The sequence below is a fragment of the Lotus japonicus genome, chromosome 1 (genome assembly GCF_012489685.1).
Source record: "Lotus japonicus ecotype B-129 chromosome 1, LjGifu_v1.2".
NCBI lineage: Eukaryota > Viridiplantae > Streptophyta > Magnoliopsida > Fabales > Fabaceae > Lotus > Lotus japonicus.
In genome coordinates, this window is record NC_080041.1 from 67,414,095 (window position 1) to 67,432,125 (window position 18,031).

The 18,031-nt window shown below is 36.4% G+C and overlaps 1 protein-coding gene across 1 annotated transcript; it reads left to right on the top strand.

Annotated features, from left to right (window-relative positions):
* Positions 1-9,950: 9,950 nt before the first annotated feature.
* Positions 9,951-16,215, top strand: LOC130741110 (uncharacterized). The gene is made up of 4 exons (XM_057593912.1): positions 9,951-10,081; positions 11,465-11,571; positions 15,911-15,952; positions 16,100-16,215. The coding sequence occupies exons 1-4, from the start codon at positions 9,951-9,953 to the stop codon at positions 16,198-16,200; spliced, it is 381 nt and encodes a 126-aa protein (XP_057449895.1). The 3' UTR covers positions 16,201-16,215.
* Positions 16,216-18,031: the final 1,816 nt, after the last annotated feature.

Consider the following 18,031-nt stretch of genomic DNA (forward strand, 5'->3'; position numbering starts at 1 on the left):
CTTGGACTGATTGGGAAGGTTGCAGATGGAGGTTTCAAATTATTTTCTTCCTTTGCTTGCATAATATGTTATGGTTTTTTTCAATTTTATTTTAATTTACCTTTAACTTTCATTCACTCATGTTTGACTTCAAGGTCAATTTCGTTCATCACTTGCCATGCTAATTTCAAATTCTTTTCTTCAGGTTTTTTTTATAGATATTCCACCAAAAGAGATTCTTTGGAAGCCATGGATGGTGAGTCCATTTTATATTCTATATGGAATTTTGCAATATTTTGATTTGTTTTTTATGTTTTCTGATTCTCCTTTGTATGTGATTATATTTTATTCGTTTTTCTTAATTTGCATCTAAAATTTGTGTCCTATGTTATAGGAGGTGAAACATTGATCTGTGTATGTTTTGATTAACCTAATCATTGTCAATGAAGTGGATTGAGGGAGTGAAAGAATTGAGGGGAGAGAAAGGAGAAGTTGTAGATTTTTTTCCTTGCAACTTTTTTATTTGGTAATTTTTTCTTTTTGCCTGCTTCTTGCACCGAGGAAATTAATTATTATTGTTGGTGCTTGCCGTTACAACTACAGAACTACATATCATGGATGCGATTTTACTGCTTATCTTTGTTCGCTCAAGCTATACTATTGAGGTTAGGCTTTTAAAACTGGTGCTATCCTTTCTAATATGCTAAACGCCTAAACCAATGTTCTAACAATAAATTGATTTCCTTGGCTTCCCTGGAAACATTTGACATGAATTTATCCGTAGGTACAGAACGACAATGAGGTGCATACCTCTTTCTGACTACACTCTCTGATTCTCAGCTAGCTGACAATGAAACATGATTGATGACTCAAGATCTTATCTTGCTCTCATTTCAAGTAAGCCACGAAACATGTGAGACCAGTACTCATGGAGGTTTTTCTCAGTCCATTATATGTATATATTCACCAGATAAGAGATAGAGATGTGTGTTTGGTGTTGCACTACTGTGATGCATATGTATATATTCACCAGATAAGAGATAGAGATGTGTGTTTGGTGTTGCACTACTGTGATGCATATATAGTTTTACTGACTTAGTTCATCAATTCTACATCTATCTATCATCATTACATATATTAAAAGTCACTTTTTGAAGGCAATATTAGATTTTATAATTAATCATTGTCCTACTATGGTTCAATTAATCAAACTTTAGTGTGATTGGAAGTCTTGCTTGCATGAGTGTGTAATTATCACATTACGATTTAGTATCAGCATATGTTTTTGATTTGGTTATTGTACTTTCAACAACAGTGCTACATAAAGCAAAGAGTTGTTTTAGTCGTTCAACAAATATAATGGGTCTAAAATTTCTAGAGGGGTTTTCTTCCATTCATCTTCTTTAGTAGCATGTGATTAGTTTCCCCTTACAAATAGATCTGATTGGTTATGGAAACCACTGGAAGGCCATAGCCAAAAAGTGGCTTCAATTCATTCTTTGGCTTTCATATCTGTCTGCAAATTTGATTGCTATCTTTGCACTATCATAGCTAGATTGATGTTGCACATATTGTTATTATGTTTGGTGGTCTTTAGTCTATCCTACTCTAACATGTCTATCAATCTCACTTCATGAGTTCTTGATTTTCTGTTACTTAGAATGCAGATACGGCTGGAAGCTGCTGATTTGGAAGCAAGTTTCATTTGAATTAGCATGAGTTCATATTAATTCATGTTAAAGTTAGACAACAATCAGGAATAGCACCTAGGATTGCTGCTGATTTGGAAGCAAGTTTCATTTGATTTTTTAATTAGAAATAAATATTTTAATGATTTAAATTCAAAATGTGATACCTTCTTACTTTATGAAGTCTTTTTTATGCCAAAGAACAAACTCTGGTTGTAGTGAAAACAAAATTTGCATATGATGTTAGGTACTGCGTGGAACTTGTGAGTGTGTTTGTGGATAATTTATAAGAAAAGCGGTGGTGATAGTGAGGTAGAGAAATTTGAGAGAGATTTTGATGTAAATGGGGATTTTTCTTTCTTATGAGATTGGACTTTTAATCCTTATCCACACCATTCGAAATTTCCATTATTAATACTATTATTTTCGACATTTATGTCACTGACAAATAATAATTAGGTTCTGATGTAATGTATACTCTTTGTAATGGAGAATTAAGTAGTTGTTTTTAAGAGTCTTTTATATATAATTCAGATGCAAACAGTATGCACTCAGCTATCACTTGAACATTAGAGCAAGTAAAGGGAGCATACTACGACTGCTTTACTATTCTGAATTTTTTTATCGCAGAAATGCTCCGGTAAGTACAACAAGCTTAAAGGCAGAATAGCATGATGAAACTACTAGATATTATTAATGAACCAAACCTTTCAGTTTCAAACTGTCAAGACCTTCGCTAGAAATTTGTTCTAAAGTACGCCCATTAGTACTACTATAAGAGCAAAGCAACATGCTTCTTATATTGAGAGATAGACAAAAGCAGAGGTTGCCTTAGTAAGCTTTCTCACCTGGATCAACAAAAAAACCACTGAAACTCGACCGATGAAAGTTGGAATGGCAAGGTTTACTCTTAAAGTCTTCGGCAGGAGGAGGATACAAGAGATCGACCTTGAAGCAAGCAAGGTATGGTGGGTGTCATCATCTTCATCGATATTACCCACCAGATAGACTTGAGAAAAGACTTTCAGGCATCCTGAGAGTAAGGAGAAGCTGGATCTAAATATATTAGAAAGAGCCTAAAAGCTTTTATATATAGGAAGAATATTTTACATGAAAATACTTCTACATAAAAATAAATGTTAATAAGATTTCATCGGAATTTTTTTTTGTTACAAGAAAAACATAATATAATATAGTTTGATGTTAATTTTTTACTACATAATAATATAGTCCACTTTAATTTTTTTTTACAAATTATTATAGGAGTTAAATTCTCCTACGGGAAGAAATATATTTTAACAAGAAAGTACATTCATTAAGTATTAATTAATGTATCAAATACAATAACAAATTTCGCGGTACATTCTTTTTTTTCTAAGATTAAAATGTGTTCTGAATGCTTTATTGGTAATTCTTCATATCTATAATTTGTGTTATTGTCTTTAGGCTCATGAAGAATGTGAAACGACTTCATGTTGATATGGGTCAAACTTAGTTTATTTTATTGTGTAAAAAATGAACTCGCATAATCACGTACATAAAGAATCTTTTCTCTTTTTTTCATTGTAGATTAAATTAGCTATTGTTTATTAGCCATCATTAAACCACATCCCCTAATATGTTTTGCATAATTTGAGATTTGGTTAACCAATTTTTTTATTAGTTATTCAATTGTACAAAGTTCAATCTATGCAACAAGGGTTTTAATTTAAGACTTTTTGTCCACTTTGCTCATCATTTCATACTCTTCTATTTCATCCGTTGTTTATTATATTTTTAATGATCAAGGTATTAATTGACCTATCAAATATAATAGATGTATTCCCCGTGCAACGCGCCGGTAAAAAACACTAGTTTTTAAGTAATAATAATAATAATTGAAATTACTGACTTTACATTAATAACAATATTAATAGTTAATAGTAATTTTTTATACTTCTTTCTATTTGTATAACTTTCTAATTTTTTATATGTTAAAATTAAAATTAATTTAAAAATTATAAGTTGATGAATTTTTTAAAAATAACAAATAAAACTTATTACTATTTTTCAGACTACCTGCTACAATGTAATATATATATATATATATATATATGTGTGTGTGAGAAATCTATCAAGTCAGCATCGCTACCCTTGAAAAGATTTGCAGCCAACAACAACTTTTTGAGAAGATGATAACTGATAAAAAGAAGTGTATTTAGAGACATGCGGAATGAAATCTCTAATATAATTTAAGATTCCAAGAAATTGCTGGATTTGCTTTGTAGTGAGTCCTTCATCAGGGAACTTTGGCTCACTTGAGCTATAAGTATTAAATACATTAAACAATTAAATAATTAATAATAAGTGGATGTAAATTGAAAGTTGAATAGAATTTGTTAAACTTTTCAATTTCTCATATTTTACATTAAATTTTAATATTAAATTTTAATATTATTTAAATTTTAATTATCAATTACTACATTAGGGAAAGTTTTAAGTAATAATAATAATAATAATAATAATAATAATAATAATAATAATAATAATAATAATAATAATTATTGAAATTGACTAACTTTACATTAATAACAATATTAGATCGTTAATAGTAATTTTTTATACTTCTTTCTAATTGTAAAACTTTCTAATTTTTTATATGTTAAAATTAAAATTAATTTAATAATAATTATTCAGAATAAGTTGATGACTTTTTTTTAAAATAAAAAATAAAACTTATTTCTATTTTTCACATTGCCTGCTAAAATGTAAAAGTTACTTTGAACCTTTGTATTAGAATTTTTGTTTGTATTAAATTAATTAAATTAAAATATTAAAAAATGAATAAATTCGTATAAGTCAAAAAATAAATTTCCATTTTCTAAAAAAATATAATGTATGTGTGTTTTATTTGAAGAAACAATCTCAATATAATTTTATGATCATATTATATATTAGTAAAAACGATTTTGATCTAGGTTAATAGAGAAAAAAAGTTATGACCAAAGTTGAATAAATATAAATTTACTACATAATACTTAATCTATTTCATTTATATCTTATTATAGTTGAAAAAGATGAAATTTTATTTTTTCGATTTTAACATGTGTAAACATGTTTAGGAAATTGTGATTTCCCTTTCTAGAAAATGACTTTCTCACTAAAAAGTAAAAAAAAATGGTAAAACAACTATTTTGATGGTATTAAAAACTTATTGCTTAATTTTTTTTCAAACGGATGGCATTATTTTTCACATTATTAAATAAATAAATATTTAAAATTTTAAAATGATCCAATGCTGATTATTAAATATTAATTATTAAACTTGAGTAATATTATTATTTACAAAGAGAACTCCAATACTATTTATTGAAAAATATTTTTTTTAAAATTATTGAAATGTTGAACACAATTATTATTATTATTTATTATAAAATAAAAACTATTTTAATATTAATGCAATAATTTAAATTTAAACTATAATCATTGTTATTTAATGTTAAAAATGTTGTAACATAATATCTAGTTATAAGTATTTGAAGTCTGTTAGGTACTATAAAATAGAAGATAGAATTGAAGAACCAAATATATTAATAGCACTGAATCCTCTGGTACTGAACTCAGAAGCAGTGTTTAGGGAAATACAGAAGAACAAAAGAAGGAAAACAGAGCAAGTTCGAGAGTGCTCTTCTCTCCTATTTCCCAGCCAAATTCTAGCCTACCTTAGTCTCTCTCCCTCACTAACATATATTCCCTGCAGCCTAAGGTGGTCCCCTCCCCCTATACATTATCATCATTACTACTAATGCCACCTCATCAGGTTGTTATTTAGGAATACTAGTATTCTAGAAGGATCTGTCACAGGACAGGTTGCATATGGGTTTGGGCCTCTTGCTGTAAACATGGCCAAACCTAGGCTGGCAGCAAGTGGTGCAACATCTCTCCCCCCTTGGAAAATCACCTTGTCCTCAAGGTGATTATATGGAAACTGTTCAATCTACTTAGCTAGATCCTCCCAAGAATCTTCAAATGCAGGGAGGTTCTTCCACCTCACCAGTGCTTCCACTGTTCCATTCTCTTTCTGTTTGGAATCAATAATTGTTTCTAGTTCCACATGGAGCTCCCACTCTTCATTCAGATCAATAGGTAGTGGTTGGCTTATGATCCCTTCCTTCACCACCTTCTTAAGTAATGAAATATGGAACACTGGATGAACTTGACTTCCTTCAGGTAGTTGCAACTTGTACGCAACTGTATTAATTTTTTCTATCACTGGATAAGGTCCATAATACCTTGGGCTCAGCTTCTGGTTTTTCCTTCTAGCTAGACTTTTGAGTTTATAAGGTTGGATCTTGAGATAAACTAAGTCTCCAACTTCTAGCTGTATATCTCTCCTGTGTTTGTTGGCTTGCTGCCTCATCCTATTCTGTGCCTTCTCCAAATTCTCTTTGAGCTCATCCAGAATAAGGTTTCTCTCAGCAGTTAGTTTCTCCACCTCATCCACTGAAGTTGCAGAATCAGTCCCTCTAATTATCACTGGAGGGTCCCTACCATATAAAGCCTTGAATGGTGTGGTCTTAATAGCTGAGTGGTAATTGGTGTTATACCAAAACTCAGCACAAGTCAACCACCTTGGCCACTGCTTAGGCTTAGTTCCTGTCACACATCTGAGGTAGGTTTCAACACACCTGTTCACCACCTCTGTTTGCCCATCTGTTTGAGGATGATAGGCAGAACTGAATTTCAGTTTGGTCCCAGCCATTTTGAATAATTCAGTCCAAAACGTGCTGAGGAATACCCTATCCTTGTCAGAGACAATTGTAGTGGGGAACCCATGTAACTTGACAACTTCTTTGATGAATACTTCTGCCACTTCCTTGGCATTGTAAGGGTGAGAGAGGGCTATGAAGCGAGCATATTTGGTAAACCTGTCAACAACTACCAGAATTGTATCCTTTCCCATAGCTCTTGGCAGCCCTCCTATGAAATTCATAGATATGTCTGACCAAACTTGTGAGGGAATAGGGAGCGGTTGTAGGAAACCAACAGGGTTTAAAGCTTCATATTTATTCGTTTGGCAGGTCTCACAATTCTGAACAAACTTCTGGATATCTAACTTCATTCCTTCCCAGAAGAACAAGGCAGAAATTCTTTTATAGGTTCTGAAAACCCCAGCATGTCCCCCCACAGCTGATTCATGGTATTCTTTCAAGATAGTGAGGATCTTGCTGGATTCCTTAGGTAATACTATTCTGTCTTTGAAGTATAACCTTCCTCTCTTCATCTGGTAGCCTACTACAGATTGCCCTTGGATGGTTAATTCATGTGTGATCTTTCTGCATTTTTCATCTGTCATCAGTTCTTCTTCTAAGTCAGCCCATTCATCACATTGAATTGATGATATTGCAGAAAATTGCATTTTCCTGGACAAAGCATCTGCTGCTTTGTTTTCAATTCCAGGTTTATATTTGATCTCAAAATCAAACCTCATGAGTTTGGACACCCACTTTTGTTGTTCCTCACCCATCAACCTTTGTTCAGCTAAAAACCTCAAGCTCTTTTGGTCTGTATGAATTATGAAGTTGCTGCCAAGTAAGTAATGTCTCCATTTCTGGACAGCCAACACCACAGCCATGAGTTCTCTCTCATACACAGATTTGGCTTGAGCCCTCTCTGAAAGAGTCTTACTCATGTAAGCTACTAGCCTTCCCTCTTGTATCAGGACAGCACCAAGGCCCTTCCTAGATGCATCAATTTCTAGCACAAATCCCTTGCTGAAATCTGGTACAATCAACACTGGAACAGTAGTCATTATCTCTTTCAAATGTGTAAAAGCTTGGCTTGCTTCCTCAGTCCATACAAAGTTGTTCTTCTTGAGCAGGAGATTTAGAGGTTGAGCCAACTTGCTGTAATTCTTCACAAACCTTCTGTAATAACCTGTCAACCCGAGGAAACCCTTTAGTCCTTTTACTTCCTTAGGAATTGGCCAGCTCAACATGTCCTTGATTTTACTGGGGTCAGTAGATACTCCTTCCTTGGATATGACATGACCCAAATAAACTAGCTCTGGTTGGCCAAATGAACACTTATTTTTGTTTGCTACAAGGTGGTTTTCCTTCAGAACCTGCAACACCTTCCTCAAATGTTCCAAATGCAACTCCATATCCTTGCTATAAATTAATATGTCATCAAAGAACACCAATGCAAATTTCCTAAGGTAAGGCTTCAAAACTTGGTTCATGAGGGCTTGGAAGGTAGAAGGGGCATTAGATAGGCCAAAGGGCATTACTAGGTATTCATATTGGCCTTCATGGGTTCTAAAAGCTGTTTTGGCAATGTCTTCCTCCCTCATTCTAATTTGGTGATATCCAGATTTTAAATCTAGCTTGGAAAATATCACAACAGCCCCTATCTCATCTAATAGTTCATCAATAATAGGTATAGGAAACTTATCAGGTATTGTCATTTTATTCAAAGCCCTATAATCAACACAAAAACGCCAACCCCCATCTTTTTTCTTCACTAGTATTGCAGGGCTACTAAAAGGACTTGTACTAGGTCTAATTATTCCATTCAATTCCATTCAACAACATTCCTTGTACTTGAGTCTCAATTTCATTCTTTTGATAGAAAAGATACCCGTAGGGCCTTATGTTTGGAATAGAGGCTCCTTTTTGCAGCAAAATGGCATGATCATTGGGCCTCTTAGGAGGAAGACCTTGTGGTTCTTGGAACACTTCGGGAAACTCTTCCAGAATTACCTTCATTTCCATGGGAGTATCAGCTGCTGCCATGTTTACTTCCTCTACATACTCATGAGAGAAAAAATAGGCTTCCTCTGCATTTTGCTTTGTTTTCTTGATGGCTTTACAATCAGCCTTGCCCTTGTTCTCCAATGGATCCCTTTGCAAGATATACTGCTTCCCATTGAGCTCCCGTTTAATGGTAAGTTCCTGAAATTTTGCCTCAGTATCCCCTAAACCTGCCAACCAGTCCATTCCCAATACTAAATCAGTTCCCCCTAGACCAAGTATGAAAAAATTGTGTGATATGAATTCCCTGGGCTTCCAACTTCAGATTCTTGCACACCCCTGAATTCCTTTCTTTGTCTCCATTCCCCACCTCCACCACATATTCTGTTGTTGCTACCACTGGCAGATCCAATTCATTCACTAAAACTTGGGATATGAAATTGTTGGTTGCCCCACAATCTACCAACATCCAAATTTCTCTATCCCCTATTCTCCCTTGGACCTTGAAAGACCTGTTGGAGGTCAATCCCTCCTTGCTGTTTAAAGATGATTGGAGGACCTTCCCTTCCAAGACAAATTCCCCATCCTCAGCTTCTTCAAACACCTCTTCCTCCTCCTCCTCATCTTCCTCCACTTCCATCAGAATTAATTGGAAATTCTTCTTGGTGCACACATGCTCTCTGCCCCACTTTTCTCTACACTTGAAACACAAACCCTTCCTGCTCCTTTCCTGCAGTTCAGTTTGTGACAATCTTTGCCCACCAGTCCACCTTTTCTCCTGAACCTTTCCCTCATTGATTGGGTTCCCACAGGCCCCTTTTTGCTGTACAGTTCTGTCTCCTTGGTTCAAATTTCCTCCATCCTTGGCCTTTTCTTCTTTCATTGCAGAATTCTTTTCCTCCAAAAGCAAAGCTCTATCCATCAAATCTGCCAGGTCTTCAGCAGAATATAACTTCATCTCAGCTCGGATCTATTCTTGCAAACCATTCAAGAACACCCCCTTTAAGACTTCTCTATCTGCATTCCTCATGGGTGCCGTTGTTCTCTCAAAATCCTAGGTTGTTTGCGGCGGCGGTTCTATGGAGTAGATGTTCTGGTTGCGTTGGCTGTGCTGGTGGTTATGGTTGGGGCTTGTTATTTTTCTTTGTGGATAAAGGAGAGGGTAAATTAGTAAAAGATGAAGATAACAATAATGACATAATTGACATTTAAAATTAGTTTAAGGGCAAACTTATAATTTCAAGTGGTAAAAGATGGTATTTCACCCATGAACAACCCATCCACACTTTCATGCTAGTCTCCACCATATTTTTATCTTGAAACATAACAATTTTTGGTCAAAATATGTGTAAACAAATGTACACGTGGAAACGACCCGAGCCCAACATGGTTTGGAAGAAAAAAAGAGTAAGCCGACAAAAATGTTATATAAAAGCAAAACCGAGGTCCGTGAATATTCTCATTCTTCATCGCATTCGCATCGCACCTCCTTTCGATTTCTCTTCGACCGAAACCCTTCCTCCTCCTCCTCCATTACCGGCGATGATTGAAGATGACGACCGCTGCTCGACCCACATGGGCACTGGCTAAAGGTGGCAACGAACAAGGCGGTACCCGAATTTTCGGTCCCTCTAAAAAATACTCCTCCAGGGACATCGCATCTCACACCACTCTCAAGCCAAGGTAACTAACTAACCCCCTTTCTCCTATTTTCAATTCCCGTTCTAACTTGACCTAGGTTCTGTCTCTGTTAATTCACGCATCGTTGAAATTTTTTGATTGTACCCTATAATTTTAGAGCTAATCACTGTTCAGAAGATTAGGGTGAGGGATTTCATCCTGTGTAAAAGTTAATCACTTGATAGGTTTATATGGTATTGATTTTTTGTTATTGAATCTAAACCCTGAGATTGCTTCCAAATACAAGAATCAATCTTGAGCTTTTCTTATTGAGGCTGTGATAGCGGGAGCTTAGAACACTAGGGTGGGGGGCTTTTTATCATTGTGACCCAGGAAAATTTGAGATCCTTAAACATAGTTTTGGTCCGAAGGATATATGCAAGAGGGTGCTTGTTAATTCGCAAATATGTTAGAAAGTGATGTTAGCCGCAATTGAGGAGAAACTACGATATTTTTCTTTTATATGTATGGATAGTTGAATGAAGCGGGTGTTGAAACTTGAAAGTTAATCTATTTAGCTGGAAAGGTTAAAAGGTGAGATTGCTTTTGCTGGCACATCTTGTGCTGCGTGTTGAGCAACTTTTTTATTGGGGGTCTTTATGATCATTATGTTCATATGGTGTTTGCTAGGGTTTGAAGTCTCTAAGCTTGCTGTTCGAGGGGGGTTATGTTTTTGTTGCTTGTTTGTGCGAGGATGTTGAGATTATTTTGTCGGCTGGGGTCATCTTGTGTTGGTAAAATTAATAGCCATCTAAAGCATAATTCTGCTGCAAGGAGGGCCTTCATTCTACTTTTTTAACTAAATCTTTTTTTTTATCAATACTTTTTAACTCAATCTGAAATAAGCTATTCAGGCAGGCATCGGTTTTTTTTTTGGCTCATCTTTTATCCAACTTGCTTTCAAAAATTATTTTGGTTGGAATGTTAAATAAGTTGGTGCCCCTAGGTTTTGCAGATTTTTATATCTTAAATTGTTCAGCTGGGCTTTTAGACATCTCTTATATTTTCAAGCTTTTTGGGTTATTTATTGTATTTTCCTGTAAATTGCTCCCTGATTTATTTCTTATGTCCATAGAAGGTTAGTTTATCTTGTGTTGGGCCTAGTTTTTGTATGCTTTTAGGTTCTATATTTTGCATGAGAGGGTTGTTCTCTAGATTCTACGTTGATGATATTAATAATATTGTCTCTTTTGCTTTCGGAAAAAATTGGTGTTTGTCTGATGCTAGAACTTTGAATTATTCCTGCATCCTGATGTTTCCTTTTGTCTAATGAGTATTTGCTCTGTCTATACGGTCAATGTTGCATGTTATTATGTTAGCATGATGTTTTGGTGATGCATGTGGTGTGCTTTTCCTCCCAAATAATTGTATCTTCTACCTTTCCAGGAGAGACGGACAGGACACACATGATGAGTTAAAGAGAAGGAACCTGCGTGATGAATTGGAAGAGCGTGAGCGAAGACATTTCTCATCAAAAAATAAATCTTATAGTGGTAATATATTGGTTTGTAATGCTTTTCTAAATTTCTGTTTGTGGGGGATTGAATTTTATCATTCCAGTCATATTGTAAGACCCAAGTTTTTAAGCTTAGAATAAGTGGAAGAGATTTCCATTTACGATTAGGCTTGACGTATCGTGAAGGAAAAACCTGAACAAGAGTTTACCAAACGAAATAAATTTATGAAGGAGAAAGTTCAGGAAAAGTCTAAGGATTGTATCGAAGTCGATAAAAGTTATAGCACGATCGATATACGCTTAAACCTAGGGCAAAAACACTAGTAAATAGCTAGTTTACACTTAAAGACACGATGGAAACTAATTCCAAAAATCTTCAGAGAAATGTTAGAACTTCTCTTAATCCATATATAACAAGCGTTTCAAGGCGAAACCCTAGGATCTACGAACGTCCGATTCCAATCCTCAGAAGTTTGCCGAAACTAAAACCCTGATAGTTCAAGAACCCTAGAATCAACCGACGATGAAGACTTTTTCTATTCGGAGCTTCAAATGAAGATTCCACACGCGAACACCCATTTCTCCTGATGTTTTCCATCTTTCTTCAGAAGGAAGTTTTCTCTTCCGACATCCACTGCAAAAAGTAACTTATCGGGTAAAATAGTTTTACACCGACTTTGCATTAGTCACCTAAAATACAAGGAAACCTCTGTTGAGTTTTGGAATTCTGTCGCCAAAACCTATCTTAGAATTCACGGATAATGAAGCCGGAAAAAATAGGAATTACTCTTATATTATTATTTTAACTCTATGAGTTAAATCCTCCGATATCTAAACAAATCTGTACCGGTTTACAAAATATCTTCTCAAAATATCTTTGATAAATATCTATTCATCCTTATCCGATCTTTGATAAATATCTATTCATCCTTATCCGATCTTTACAAATATCTATCCATCCTTATCTAAATCTTTACAAAATATCTTCCATTTCATTCACTATATATAGGTTGTAGCTTGAAAAATGAAAAACAAAAATCTCACCCAAAAACCCACCCAAACCCGCGGCCACAAGAGGAGAAGGAGGAGAAGAGTTTTTCGCCGATTCTTGCTTGATCGTTCCACAGTTCGTTGCTACGCGTAGGTCTCAAGGTACTGATGCTTTTCCTTACTTCTGATCGTAAATTCTGTAGCTTTTCTCTATGCTTTTCTATGCTCTAAGTTTTGAGCTTTTTGCAAAACTATCCAAATAACTTCATCTTTCTATCTAAACCTATTCCCTGCGTGCCCCTGAGCATGTTTAGCGGATTTCATTTCGCCGATTCTCGCCGAGTTTCAATTCTGCTCATAATACCCATTTTTGGCTAAAGTTCCAACCTTTGGGCTTAAAACCCTCGACTGAGCTTAGCGTTAGTAAGATTAGTCGTCATAATCGTCGTTAGTATCAACCCCATCTAATTTGTTTTTCGAAATTCTGATTTTGAAATTCTGAGCTGAAAATAATGACCAAAATACCCCTACGACAGTTTTCGATCCGATAATTTTTCCGAGTTTAGATTACCCTTAGTTACGACTAATAATAACCTAGGAACCAAGTTTGATCGAAGAAAAATCGACACACGCAATTACCATGTGTGGCCGAGAGCACCCTAGGAGGAGGAAGAAAATTCTTTTTTCAAAAACTTGTCCTTTCGCGCTAGATTATCGTACCTCGGAGTATATGCTACTTCGTGTAACCTTAGTGAGTGATGATTGCTGAGTTTCTGATAGATTTTGATGGAATTCTGTGGTTTCTACTCTAAAGGTTCTTTTGAGGAATTTCCCGAAGAACAAGGAGCTGAGTGTGAAGGAACGTTTGAGGATAACCCTGGAGAATCTACAGGTGAGGGCTACTCACTGAAGTATTAGTTAATGCTTTAGGTGTTGACGTATTCGACTTGATTTATTGTTTATGCACTTGTTTGTGTTTGACTGAGAAATGTTTTCTGAGGCTTCGGCTGACAATGTAGAATATTCATCTACTGACTGCTTTTGAGTTTGAATTACATGCTACGTGTTAAGTGGTTAATCTAGGATGTGTGATATCTGCTTTACATGCTAAGTGCTATGTGGTTATTCTAGGATGTGTTGATATATGTGACATGTTTATTGATTGTGCTGATTTAACTATGCTATTACACATATATCTGTGGTACTGGAGAGTGAGGATAACGGGCAAGTCATGCCTATTTTGATGAGATTTTGAGAAAGTTTGACGGGACGAATGGAGTTCGGGCCCTATTATTGTTTTATGGATCGAGACCTTCTCAAAGGAAAATTGAGTTTGAAAATGATATTGGAAAAACCCCATTTGAATTCACGTAAGAACTTGGGTTGTTCTGTCTAAGGCAAGAAGGGCTTTTAATGAGGCATTGTGCCCGGCCAGCTTACCTGGGAACTTCTCGGGCCATTACTTGGGTGATGATGGACCTTTTGTTTTGAGACCTTCTCCAGGGAATCATTGGAATTAGGGGATCTAATAGGATTAGAGACGAAACTTAAACAATTTCATAATGAACCTCCATAATGTATTAAACAACCTCAAAACCCTTAATATAATGATAAAAGACTCAGACGAAAGTTTAGGGCTTGAACATAAGTGTTTTGAAAATGAGAAGTGTCGTCGGATCCAGGTTTCTGGGGAAACCATTGTGCGTTGGCACTTTGCTCGATGAGCAAGTTTTATTGGTTGGCCAATCCAAGGGATGAGCCGAGAATCTTCACTGAGGCGTGAGACCTCGTGGAAAGCATGGATCTTCACTGAGGCGTGAGACCTCGTGAACAGCATGAAACTTCACTGAAGCGTAAGACTTCGTGCAAGTGTGTAAATTCACTGAGGCGTGAGACCTTGTGAAAGCATAAAACTTCACTGAAGCGTGAGACTTCGTGATTGTATAAGACTCCACTGAAGCGTGAGACTTCGTGAGAGCGTTGATGACTCGAAGAGTTATCGTGAGTGTTTGCACTCTTTTTACGATTAATTGTATTTTGTCGCAGAATCGACTTTTACCTTAGGGTATTCTTTTTAGAGACAAATAAGTTAGTTAGAACACGTGGCGACGTGTCGAGTGAGGTCGGAGACGTTGTTTGGCTAATCACTTTGCATTCATGCACTCATTTTGAGGTATTAACACGAGACGGACTTCGGACCTCGGTGGATTCCAAAATGGTCATAAGACCCGGATTTCCATATAAGAACACTGCGGTGATTCTTAGTAGCAGACGGAAATGGCAGACCTTCGGGTTCACTGCTGATCTGACTACACTTTGTGTGGTGTAAGAGACACGCGAGCGGAAATGGTCCCACCGTTGCTGGTGCTAGGATTGTCTCGTTGATGCCCATCCGTTCCGGAATGCATTTGTTAACCAGCATTGCATTTCATGCAACATGCATACTGACTTAGTTGCTGAGTGTGATTGATAATTGTTAATCTTATCTGATGCATGTTAATTGTTATTACTGTCTTTTATATTCATTGTGAAATATACAACCCTAGGATGCTATCTCTAACTTATAAGCCTAAGTAGCTATCTCTATCTGTATCTATTGGATTTATTATTTACATAATTCTTTGGAGTTGACCCTCGCGTCTTCTGTGTGTGCTTTGGCGGACTACGCCCTTTATCAGATGTCCATGGCGGACTGATTCACGATGGTTCACCCTTCGGGGGGAACTAGGTTTGAGATGCTGGAACCGGAGCGCATCGCAGTTGCGAGAGGAGGACGGATGGTGTACATAGACTTGGTCGTTCTGGATTCAGATTCGGACGACGATCACGCTAGCACGTAGTTATGTGCGCTGGTGTGAGCTCCTCGAGATAGGATTAGTGTAGGAGTAGAGTCTTAGCTCTGACCGTCATTGTTTCTTTTGGGAACAGGGTAGTTTCCCGCCTATAGCTTTTTGTGTGGTTCCTCTACGGGGATCACAGAGAGTTGGTTGGGCTAGGAGGTCTTGTTTTAGGCCGTTTGGGCTGACTTATTCTCATTTTTGGGGGATAGTGTTGCGGACACTTAACCTTTTCTTTTGGTCTGTACATTTTGCCTACGAGCGTTACTTTCTGTTACTTCCCGTCACTGGAGGTTTACTCGTGACGTGGTTTGCTACTTACAGCGGGGGGGGGGCTGTATTTATATTATATATTAGTTCTGTTATCTTTTGTTGGGAGTTTACTTCTTTCAGTCTTTGGTTCTATTATCGAAAAAAAAAATATTCATGTTTTTCCGCTTAAGTTTTCTTTTTGGTTACTAAAGTGACGCCACCGAAATCGGGGTGTTACACATATGAGTTTTCATTTTCATTGAAACTAACTATTCTATCTAATCTATTTTCTGAGAGATGACAGGGATCATGGAAAGAGTAGCCATCTGTTTTTGGAAGGTATTACATACACTAATTAGAATAAACTTACTAACTTAAATACTTTGCACTTGATCTACCATCCACAAAAGAAGGTGGAAAAGGGAAAAAGCCATTATGGTATTTTGTATCATGTCTCCTAATTTGGTAGGCCTTTAGCATACACAGGAACAAAGAGAGATGTTGAAGACCATATTGTTGCACGAAGTGTTGATGCAGATCATTCTGATGTTGAAGTCAAAAGTGATGAAGAGAGGTTGGTAATTTAGCACAAACTTCATGTTATCAGTATGAAATGCTTGTTCAATTTATTGTATTTTTGGTGTCTATAGACACAACTGAATAAAACTGAACCCAGTTTTTGAGAGTTTATATGCACATGACAAGTGCAGTTAACCACAAAGGCAGAATTACATCAATAATACAAAAAACAGTGTGAATGTTGTTCATCCAAATTAGGGTCACATGGAGCAAGCAAGCACCACCAATTGGGAAGGACAACAAACCCCAACCTTCACCCCGGGGGAGGAAATAAGGAGTGCATTTTTTCTTTAGGGCATCTAAAGACCCGTGAGTTGATGGCCTTAATGACTTGTTCTATCAAAAGAGCTAATATGTTATCAAAATGAATGTGTGCAGAGTTGTCCAAAAAATTTCTTTTTGAATAGAGAGATCCCTCCATAAGTTACTGAGACATTGATGGTCCTTATCCCTAGAGTGCCTCATGGTCACCACCAAGTTGAAGAGTTGAATGAATTCTCTCATCACAAAAAATCATCGTCTAACATATATTTTTAGGTGGCTTCTAGGATGAAAGAGAATGATGGGTCTTTCATTTGTGAAAGACCAAAATTACCTGCTATAGCAAGTGGTAGTGACTTGTTGAGAAAAATAAAATAAAAACAAACAATTAAAATTACTAGAAAATCTCAATCCTACCCCTTCTCCCACCTCTTCCCCCACCAACCTGCGTTCCCGGCCCACCTCCAAACCCTTTCCAGCCACCAACACCACCCAGCCATAATCACCCTTTTCATTACAGATTTTTTTTCTTTAGCTTAAATAGCTTAAATTCCCAAAACTTGGAAGCAATTGAATCTCCTTCCCCAGATTCAGCTGATCAGTAGCAACGGAGATGTGGATCGAGAGATGGAAAAAGAGGAACAGGCTCGAAATCTGGTTTTGGAAAAGAATGACGAGCCCATTCATGTACTGAATTGGATTAGCATACTATACTGGGAGTTGCAAGAAAAAAGCAAAACAGAGGTTTACGATTGGGTTTGTTTCCTTGAATTTCAGCATGGCCCTACACTCATCATTGTTTCGTTGTTCACCGCGAAAGAAGTTTAACTCCGGCGAGAATGTCCGCCATATGCCGCCGCAGACTTTATCCTCTCCAGCGACCTTCTTATCGGAAAAAAATATTTTTTTTTCTCTAACCCTCTACTCTTTTATGGACCCTGATTTCACATGCAAAAATTTGTTGTCAGACTCAAACTGTTGACACAAATTTGAATGCTTGCATCCTCCTCGCTCGTATTCCCACCATTTTCAAGATTAAAATCAACATCCATCTCTTTTTTTTTTTTAGAAAACATAACATTGGCATATATAGTAAAGGCTATAGAAGTTCAGAAATGAAAACAAACAACCCCAATTAGAAACTTAATTACATAGATAAGAAAACTGAAAGGAGTTAGTGACATAACATAACATCCATCTCTTTAAATCAAATTCTGTTTTTTTTCTTCTTCAGTAGTTGCAAGATAGTTGTTTCGTTGTTGATTATTGGGCAATACATAGGCTGGGGGTGGGTCTCACTGGTAGTGGGCTTGTTCAGGGAGGTGAAGGTTGTTTGCGACAGCGGTTCTATGGAGTAGATGTTCTAGTTGTGTTGGCTGTGCTGGTGGTTAGGGGTGTAAGCTGGTATAGTCCGATCCGCGAATCCGATCAAACCGATCCGAACCGAACACATTATGGTGGGTTGGATTGGATCATCGATTCGGTTCGGATTTTTTTTACTGCATCCGATCACCATCGGTTCGGGTATAGGATTTGGGGATTGAAAAACCGACCGATCCGAACCAACCCAATTAATTG